A 10,816-nucleotide genomic window follows, 5' to 3' on the forward strand; every position below is an offset into this window, starting at 1 on the left:
AACCAAACTGACTGAAATGGTCTCTGCATTTGAGATTCAGAGGCTGAAAACACACTGAGACCTTGGAGGGTCTAAAGTAGACGTAGTCCGCACAGCTGTGCGGCTATGTGTAGTATTTTAGCTGATTCATCCTCATCCTCCTCACACCGTACAACCTCCACTAAACAGAGACGACAACAGGCGGAAGGTGGAATTACGTGAAAAGCACGACCGAAAAAAATAGCAAAAGAGCAATATCAGAAATAGTTTCAATATATTTTTATAACTTAATTCCTATATTAGCATCACATTGGTATGGCCATTGTACAACAAGAATCAATGATTATTTCTGAACATTTATATAAGTGAAAAGAAAATTATTCAATTGAGTAATGTTTACCATGTTAGCATATATTTATACATATAGATTCACTCTGTAACCCTCACACGTCTTTATTTAAAGAGCTAAAATGTCACTTCTGCAAACCAAATAATCATGCTAACATATTGAATAGTACCTTAGCATGCTTAGCTCTTCAAAAATGGCATCATCCATAAGTTGGGATCTTCAAGTCGGAATATCTTAAAATGTAGAAACACGTTCTGTATTTTCTGTGTGAATCTGTGGAGCATGTGTCATCTTCGGGTTAAATGTGGGACACTGAGGTAAAAATGGGTCTGAGACAGGCTGCAGTAGTCTATAGCTCCCAATGCTAGCTTTAACAGAACGACAGCAGCTCATGGAGACGGTCACTGTAAACGTTGTCGGTATTCAGAAACAGGGTCGCTCTCTGTGAAGGTCCAGCTTGTGATTTATTCATCAAAACAACTTATTCCTCCTTTATTCAGTCTGAGAGCAGAAGATTCTGACAGCAGAGAGGAGAGGAGACTGAGGGACAGTGGCTCGTTACTGACACCAGAGGACGAGAGTGGAACTACTTCAATCTGATTCACTGTACCTTTAATCTAATAAAAGCTCTGAAAGGCTGTTTCTGGGAAATTCTCGTCTTTTTGACTTGCAGTTTGTCTAATTTTGTAAATGTAGTTTTTTTCATCCCACATCTGATTGTGTGATGTTTGAAACTTTGTAAGCTGTTTTTTTACTCTCACTTATTTTTTATTGTTAGAATTGCCTCCTATACACATTAGATCTTAATTCTTAACCATTATTCCTTCCATCAAATCATCTTGTTATAGTTTTTCCGTATGTTTTTCCTAATTTGCTGAAGATGTTAGTTCATTGCAGCTAACGGGAGAAGCTAACAGATTAGCATGTTAGACTCATCAGTCGTTCAAACAGTCCATCGATGGAACAAATAGAAAATTTTCCCCATGAATATAAAAAAACAGAAAATGCATCATGCCTATTTTAAGTGTTTTAATATGAAATTCTCGACAGAGCAGTCTTAAACGGTTTGTTTTAAAACTGATTTTACTGTTTGAACTTGTCTCAACACAAACAGGATGAGATCCAGGGAGCTCACACACCCTCGGAGTGCTCAAGGACATGTTAACATGTGGACAGACAGCGATGGAACCTTCAACCTCTGGATGAAAACCTGCTGCACAAACCGAGCTTCAGCGGCAGCGCAAATTAAATAAATGTGGTCTAATCTGTGTGTGTGTGTGTGTGTGTGTGTGTGTGTGTGTGTGTGTGTGTGTGTGTGTGTGTTATGTAATGTGATGTGGATTGTAAACAGTTGGGATTAAATTGGCTGCAGCAGTAAGAATGACGTTTCTGTGGTGAAATTAATCCAAACTACAAATTGAATTCAAAAACAATGTGTTTGTGTGTGTGTGTGTGTGTGTGTGTGTGTGTGTGTGTGTGTGTGTGTGTGTGTGTGTGTGTGTGTGTTCTCGTATTTCTATCCTTGTCGGGGCCAAATGTCCCCACATGGATAGCAAAACGTGGAACGACGTGCCTTGTGGGGACCTTTTTCCGGTCCTAAGTAGGAGAAACAGTGTTTTCTTGACCATGTTGTTGTTACTGAAAAAAGTAAAAGTGCAAAAACATTTCTTTAGGGTTAGGCTTTGTTGTGGTGTGGGTTAGGGTTAGGGTAAGGGTCAGGGTTAGGGGCTAGACATGAATGGGAGTCAATGGGAAGGTCCCCACAAGGATAGAAATACAAGACTGTGCGTGTGTGTGTGTGTGTGTGTGTGAGAATGTGAGACCTTTGTGTGATTGCTGTGACAGGTGTGTGATTGTTATACGAGTCTGTGACAGGTGTGTGACATTGTGTGACAGGTGTGTGTGACATCGTGTGAAAGGTGTGTGTCATATCAGTGTGACAGGTGTGTGTGACATCACTGTGACAGGTGTGTGTGACATCACTGTGACAGGTGTGTGTGTGACATCATAGTGACAGGTGTGTGACATCATAGCGACAGGTGTGTGACATCTTTGTGACAGGTGTGTGTGACATCACTGTGACAGGTGTGTGTGTGACATCATTGTGACAGGTGTGTGTGACATCACTGTGACAGGTGTGTGTGTGACATCACTGTGACAGGTGTGTGACATCAGTCATCAGACATCAGTCAGGTGTGTGTGTGACAGTTGTGTGACCAGGTATAAGGTTTCCGCCGCCTCCACTCAGTCACACAGTGACAAACACTCAGGATGTAGTAAAATCAGAAAGTTTACATGTTGATTCAGAGAAGTTCAGCATGAATCGAGCAGCGAGGCGAGAAATCAGGACGTGTTTGAAGAAAGGCGTCTGACATCCGCGTTGATGTGATCAGCTGGTGACGGAGCAGCGCGGCCTCCAGACAATGGCGGGGTGACTCTGGCTGATGAGCTGCAGGACGCTGAACGCCTCACACACACACACACACACACACACACACACACACACACACCAGTGTGCAGCTTGTGGCCCTAATGGGGCTTGATGACGGCGATGCGTCATCTCAAGGTGGAGCAGCATTTTTCAAGCGAGCTGCCGGTGTGACCTTCTCCTCCGCCGACCGCAGGATTAAACAAGAGATCGCACATTGCGAGGCCGCTTCATAAGTGAGACAAATAAAGTGGCAATGCGGGGTCCGGATTGGAGGGGGGTGTTTCCATCAGGACGAAGGAGGATGAGTCAGCTGATTCACCATCCACACCTCTCCTCACTTTGGACTTCATCTGGTTTCTGTGCAGAGGGAGCAGCACTCATTCACCCTGAAATCCACATCATAGAGCATCTTCCTCTTTCTAATGAATGCAGCTTCATTGTCTTTGGTCCTCAAAGACAAAAACATATAATCTAGTATAAAAGTAAACACACACACACACACACACACACACACACACACACACACACACACACACACACACACACACACACACACTGGACTGCAGCCATATTCAGGTGACAGTGACGGGACAGAAGGACAGTGTGAGAGTGGGAGTTAAACCACTGTACCACTGCGCCACTGCTCCACAGCCTGCTGTACGGCGGAGGCAGAGGGTTTGTACAGTCGCTGTTTGTTGGGAAACGGTAATGACAGCAGTGAAATGTTTTACACCGAGGCAGTGGAGCGCTTTACTGCAGCGTTCAGTCGGCGGTGGATCCCTGCAGACGTGTCCTGAACGCAGCGGATTCATTAACTGAGGGACTTTTACAAGGCTACACTCTGTTCCCAGCAGCCGTAAAACATCCAGCAGCTTCCCAACTTTCACCGACACAAGAGGACGTGTGCTGAGCTCAGGATCAGGATCAGCTCAGGATCAGCTCAGGTGGACTGGATCTTAGGGTGCAGTTTTTGTTCCGTATCTCTCTGCCCCACACACACAGACACACACACACACACACGCTCAGTCTTGTATTTGTATCCTTGTGGGGACCGTCCATTGACTCCCATTCATGTCTAGCCCCTAACCCTGACCCTTACCCTAACCCTAACCCACACCACAACAAAGCCTAACCCTAAAGAAATGTTTTTGCACTTTTACTTTTTTCAGTAACAACAACATGGTCAAGAAAACACTGTTTCTCCTACTTAGGACCGGAAAAAGGTCCCCACAAGGCACGTCGTTCCACGTTTTGCTATCCTTGTGGGGACATTTGGCCCCGACAAGGATAGAAATACAAGAACGCACACACACACACACACACACACACACACACACACACACACACACACACACACACAAAAGAGTATTGAATGAAAGATTTAAGGTATTAAGGCATCTGCTGTTTGTCTCTGTGGAGATGAAGGTAACACAACATTCAGAGGGAGAGGAATCGATTCAGCACACAGCATAGACTGTGTGTGTGTGTGTGTGTGTGTGTGTGTGTGTCAGCATTTCGCCTGAACTTCCTTCTTTCTTCACGCGTGAATCAGTTGCACTTTATTTCTCCTTCCATGTAAAGTTTTTCCTCTTCTTCTTCGTCTTCTTCTTCTTCTCCTCTCTTCCTGACGTTTCATGTTCTCTGGAGTTTAATAATATAATTCATCCTGATGCAACCTTGCAGTAACTGTCCACCGCATTCAGGAACTCAGGTCTCACACACACACACACACACACATACACACACACACACACACACACACACACACACACACACACTGCATGGATATTTTGTATGACAGCTTCAGCAGAGCTAAAGGACTCACTGAGACGCTTCAGGACACTTCAGCTGGAGGAGTGTGAGACTTTCAGGCAGTGTGTGTCCCACTACCGGATGTGACTTCAGCTGATCGTTACCAGATGACTGCTTCCCTGCTTTGTTGTCATGAATGTGACTGTTCTGTGTGTTCACAGCTCAGTAACGACTCTCACACCCCACCGGTGTGGAGGCCTGAGCGGCAGGTGTCACTCTGCCTCCACCCATCAGGATTCCAGATGGTTTCATCTCTGAGCTTTTCTCGCCCTCTGGTGGTGATCTCTTGTCATTACAACCTGCAGGACATGAAACCGTTTTTCCTGTCCCGTTACTTTGGTCACTCTTTATGTTCGTGTCTCAGGTGTTGTTTCATGTATTTGTTTAAGTTTTGTCTCTGTTGTTTTCTGTGTTTGTGACTGTAATGAAGCTGTACTTTTATCTGGATCATTTCATTGTTTTTGAGAGTCATTAATTTATTTTCTCTGTGTTTTTTGTTCTCTGTGGTTGTTTTTAATCTCTTTTTCATGTGTTTTGTGTCTGGTTGAATGAATTTTGATTCTTTTTGTTAGTTTTGGGTCTCTTTTATTCATTTATTCATTGTCTGTTTGCTGTTGTCGGACTAATTCGCTCGCTGTCTGCAGGCTCTTTACTTCACTGAGATGTTTTGTGTTGTGTCATTTGGACATTGGGTGGCATCAATTTGACACAGGTTGAATATGTAAAGGGCAAAAGGTCACAGGAGGGTCACACAGTCTCCACCAGACCAGGAACTACTACTGCTCTTGGGTAAACTACAAGCAGACTGGAATTCTGTTTGGGTCCTTCTTGTTCACTCAGACACTACCAGACGCTGGGAACATTACAATATCGTTATCAGCGGCCATTTTCTTTCTGTTTGTTTTGAAGTTTGTTAAAGTTTCAGTTGTGCTCATTATTTTGTGTCTGGTTCTGGTTCTTTTGTTGGAATTGTGTTTGTGTGTGTGTGTGTGTGTGTGTGTGTGTGTGTGTGTGTGTGTGTGTGTGTGTGTGTGGCTGGGTCTCTTCTCTTCTCTTTGTATTATTTTTCTAGATGTTTTCTTGTATCTACTCCTGTTTTGAACATTTACGTCTTTTTTGTCTTTCGGCTCTTTTTCTGAGGTTTTTCAGAAGTTCTTGATTTTGTTTTGAGGAGTTTTTGTTCTCCTTTGTGGCTTTATTTCTTGGCAGTTTTTGGGTCTTTTTGTGTGTTGATCTGATCCTCTGGAGTTTTGTTTCTAGCCTTTCGGTAGTTTTTTTTTCTCAGTTTGTGGCTGTTTTGTGTCTTTTTCTTGACGTTTCTTTGTGGTTGTTGTGATTCTTCAGTGTTATTTCTATGTTCCTGAGTTCTTGCGTGGTATTCTGTGTCTGTCGTAGTAGTTCTGTGTGTCTGAACATGTCCTGACGGTGTGTTTCCTGCTCAGTCTCTCCATCTTTCCATCATCTCTGTTTTCCACACGTCAGTAAACCATAATAACCAGTGTTGGAGGGAGAATTTCTTTCAGGATGAGGATCCCGTTTAAAACCACTTTAGGGTGAATTACACACATAACCAGCACTGAGGGGTGTTTCTGGAGCAGGGGGGCGTCTGTGAGCTCCGTCTGCTTTGAAACCTTTAACCAAATTAGCTAAAGTCAACAGTCAGCAGGCTCCTCTTATCCTATTATGGTTGGGCCTTCTCCACTGGACATTTGGAATCTGGCTGCACTTCACCTTACATGAAGCCGAGCGCCGCCGCTAAAGTTGGTAACAGGCCAGCATAACTCAGTTTTACATGCAGAGCTGACGAGCAGGGACACTGAGACACACTCTTTAACCTCAAACAGAGACGCCGTGCAGAGGTGAGGGCGTGAACGGTGGGAAGAGACTCACAGCTCCCTGAAAACCTTCATGCTGCCTTGTTTGTTCATCCATTTTTATCACTGAGCTGCTGAAGGAGTGTAAACCTGCATGATGCTGGACTCCAGCAGCCTTCCTGTTGGTTCTTCATCAATAGTTTTGAGTTTTTGTCCACTTGGCCCTCAGAATTTTTTCCTGGAGAGTTGATTGATAACAAAAAGATTTAAAAAATTAATATATTCTGTTTCCAAACATATCAATGAAGGTTTCTTAGTTTTTAATGTTTTTGAGCTTTTCTCTCTTTATTGAGAATTTTAATTTAAATTTAATTTTTTACCATTTGAATGAACATAAACTCAATTAAAATATCTGCAGGACGGCAGCAGCGTGTTCAGTTCTGTTCCTGGAGCTCTTCCTGTTTCTGATGTTTCTCTGCCTTAATCTATTACAAGTGTGGAGCAAGTAATTCACCTGAGGGGGCAGATTAAGTGAGATGGAGAAGGTATTAATAAAAGCTCTGAAACAACAGAGAAAGCAACTCTACATGACTGATAAAGGACGTTTGTGGTTATAAACATCACAATTTTGAAAAAAACTTAAATGTGCTTGTTTTATTTGCTAAATAGTTCATCATTATGTTTACAGCCTCACAGTTTGATTTTCATGTAACGGGAACTGTAAATGGAGCCTATTTTCCAGATTAAGTTGTTCTGTGAAAAGCAGATGATAAGTTGTGTGTTTTCTTCTGCTGGCCTGAAAAACCAAACACACTGATTCTCCCACTCACAGAGTTTCTGGTACAAAATCCAACACATAATGAATTACAACAATCACAGACTCTCATTCATCCATACAGAATATTGTAAATGAAGACTGGAGACATGGTCTGAATAGAAAATCCAGACTGTTGTGTTGATTCGACACAAATAAAAAATTAAAAAGTAAAGTTTTGAAACATATCACCCTCTGACTCACACAATTTTAATTGCTTACATATATATGATATATAGATATCTAATCTATGAATCCAATATATCAGAAACCATCTAAACTGCAGTATATCTGCCTCTCTCTATCTTTCTCTTATTGTTTTCTTTAACTGTAAATCTGGACTTCTCTATCGATACATCCAATTGTCGCAGTCAGTCGATCTTGTGGATTTTGTTCATTCTCCACAGACAGAACATCTGTTAAATTGGTTCAGTCTCCATTAAGCCCTCTGAACCCTGAACTGAAGGAGTTATCAGCACTTTTAGAGAAGTGGAGTATTTTCAAAAAACAGCACATTTTCCTGTAGTTTACAAGATCAAATGTTTTCATTTATTCTCTTAATTAAACGGTGCTGATGAGCAGATTCAGTGCAGCTGTTTGACCAGCTCCTCTTCCTCCTCCTCTCCCTCCTCCTCCTCCCTCGGTCCCGGTCCCGGTCCCGGTCCCGGTCTCACGGCCTCCCTCGGCAGCTCCCTCCGGATCCTCCGCTCCCTCTGCCTCCTCAGCAGAGCCAGGATCTCCTTCCTCTGGTCGGCCATGGCCTCGTACCTCCTCCGCTCCTCCAGGAGCTCCGGAGGTGTCTCGGCGGGGGGAGGCGCTCGGTGACCGGCGGCGGCGGCGCTGCTGCCGCGGCGCTGCGGCCGCGACACCGGCAGCCTCTGGCGGATGTCCGCCGACACCAGGCGGGACTCGAGAGGCGGCAGCAGCGCCATGGAGCTCCAGAACCGCCGGGCGTGGGACACGTCCTCCGGGGAGGAGCCCTGGAACACGGTGAAGAGCTGCTGGAGGTCCGGGGGATCCAGGACCGACATGGGAGCTGGTGAAACAACCGGTCAGCTCTGGAACGATCAACCAGCGGCGAGCGAAGAGCAGGAAACGAACACAGATTCGATTTTATCAGCCAGGAAAAGAAAACTGCTGAAAAGAGGGGAAAAAACTTTACTTTCAGGAGATGAAACAGAAATAGCAAGTGTCTCTGTTGTTTACTGGGGTTACCATGGAAACGACGCAAGCCAGTCAGCGTGGTGACGTAATATCATGCGTCATGAATAATTTGACTCCTATGTAGAGAAACATATATGAGAATATCTGTGATCGTATTTATCCTAAAGAAGTTCACCAGCAACAATTTGAACCTTTTTTTATTTTATTCTTCATTATTTCAAATCCACAATTCTGAAAATAATTTCTAAAAATACAGCATTTTAGAATAATAAAACATTTTATTTCCGGTTGATGAACTCTTGTTTTATTGAAGTGTCTTGTGTCTGAAATGCATTTGCCTTGCTTTGCTTCGCTCTGTTTCCTCACAGTGACAAGGCCACAGGTTCGAATCCAGGCCGGCCCCCTGTTGTGTGGACCTTATATGTTCTCCCTGTAACGCACGGGTTTTCTCAGTTCCAGGTTGTGGTCGTCCTGTCTGTCTCTTGACGGTCTGATCAGATCGCATCTGTGATCAGATCAGTGTTCCGGATAGAGCACATATTGGATGGATTTATTATGGGAGTTGGAATAAAACTTTAACTCTCAGATGATGATATTCTGGAATATGTGTGTGATTTTATACTGGGTGAGTGTGACTTAATGTTAAAGCTACAGGATAAAATCAAGGTTAATCAGATTTGTACAGGGTGAACTCGGCTTTCCTCTTGTTGATGCCTCCTGTGACTTTTCTCATAAAATGAAAAGGAGATTATAGACTGTATTTAATCAAGATGGCTTGCAGGTAAAAAATAGAAATGTCACTTAGTCACATAATTGAGTTTTAATCATTTTAAATACTGCACAGGAGAATTTTTAAGCACTTCAAACAATGTTAGTTTGGTGAAAGTTCTGATTCAACTTCTTGACTGAACTAAAAGTGAAAAAGAATTTTGAAATATAATCAAGAAAATAAATTAAGGTATCTTGACTATTTTTTGTTGATGGACACACACACACACACTCACACACACTCACTCACACTCACATCCAGACAGTAATCATGTAATCAGATTACTTCTGGTTCTTCAGTGTGGATTAAAGTTTCCAGTAGCTGCTCTGATTCTTTTATTTCAGTTCTGAATTAAATAAATAGTAAAACAAAAAACTTTACTCAACCATGTCAACGGACAGATACTCTAGTACTCAGATTACTCTCGCCTCCCTCACTGAAAGCCATATTTAGAGCGGAGGGGGGCGGGGCTAGCCCACTGCCCCGCCTCTGATTTGACGTGTTTGGCTGAGTGGGCGGGGCTAACTCGTTGGGGCTCCTCCCACAGGTGGAGCGGCGGGTTTAAATGCCCTGGTGGAGGAAGAGCCCATCATCTTCATCATCCTCCATCCACCTGCCATGAGTCCTGCAGCTGTGCACGGTGAGTCCTCTTCCTCTGAACGGGAGAAAAACCCTTTTCTCCTCCTGCTTCTCAGACTCTGTGTGTGATGAGTGGCCTGGAGGTGGAGTGTGTGGTGAGGCTCTCCGCCTCGTCCAGAGTGAAGCCTGAACAGTGGCTTTGACCCGGGCCACACATGGACGCAGTCTGTGACCTGCCACCGTTTTGGTGTAAACGGTAAGCTTGGCTGGACACATGAGAGCCGCCGCCTTATAAGGTAGTGAGCCGGCAAGTCCCCAGCATCCCTCTGTGGGCTCCTGAAGCCTGAGGAGCACCGGGGGCTTCGCCAAACATGGGCATCCCGGCATGGCAGCTCCCCGCTTTGATTTCCATCGGCTGCCTGCTGCTTCTCTGCTTCTGCTGCCTGCTGCTCAGCGGCAGGTGGAAGTCCAGCTCTGACCTGCGGGATGAGGCTCCCGGCGGCAGGAGGGAGTGAGTAACACCATGCAAACTGCAGCAGAGGGCAGAGGGAGAGCGCTCTGCAGAGGCAGGAGAGCCGGACTGAGAGTCACTCATCAGCTGTGAGGAGGAAAGTGTGACAGCATCCCAGTATTTTAACCTGCAGAATGTCTGCTCTCACTCTCCTCATCACAGTCACGACTGCTGGAATCTGAGTTACTGTTGGGATAAAATCTGAATTTAAATCTTCGTGTTAATGCTGTCATGCAGAAGAGCGAGAGGTCGAACAGTCGCTGCATTTCCGTTTTCTCTACATCTCCTCAAATCTCAGCTTTTAACCCCCAGATTTGGCCTGTGTGACTGTTAGACTGGACTTTAGTTCAGAATTTGTGTTGCTCAGAACTTTTTTTGGGTCATTTAGTAATTTTTGTTTTTTTGTTTTTCATTGATTGTGGTTACAGGGTGTTTTTAACTCGGAATTTGTTTATTCTGCTCTAAGTAATTCAGAATTGTATTCATGAGCATGGTGTTTACATGGGAAAAACGCAGTCTCTCTCATACCGGGGTCTGTGAAGCGTTCTAATTGGACGGTTCGGCCGTGACGTACTGGTGTCTCCCGGAAGTAAA

The 10,816-nt window shown here is 44.2% G+C and overlaps 1 protein-coding gene across 1 annotated transcript; it reads right to left on the reverse strand.

Moving 5' to 3' along the window:
• Positions 1-103: 103 nt before the first annotated feature.
• Positions 104-8,230, reverse strand: hoatz (HOATZ cilia and flagella associated protein). The gene is made up of 2 exons (XM_030089391.1): positions 7,874-8,230; positions 104-160 (listed from the first exon to the last, which is right to left on the reverse strand). Exons 1-2 carry the CDS (start codon positions 8,228-8,230, stop codon positions 104-106), a joined length of 414 nt encoding a protein of 137 aa, XP_029945251.1.
• Between the last annotated feature and the right edge of the window lie 2,586 nt (positions 8,231-10,816).

This window comes from Salarias fasciatus, chromosome 4, assembly GCF_902148845.1.
Source record: "Salarias fasciatus chromosome 4, fSalaFa1.1, whole genome shotgun sequence".
NCBI classification, from domain to species: Eukaryota; Metazoa; Chordata; class Actinopteri; order Blenniiformes; family Blenniidae; genus Salarias; species Salarias fasciatus.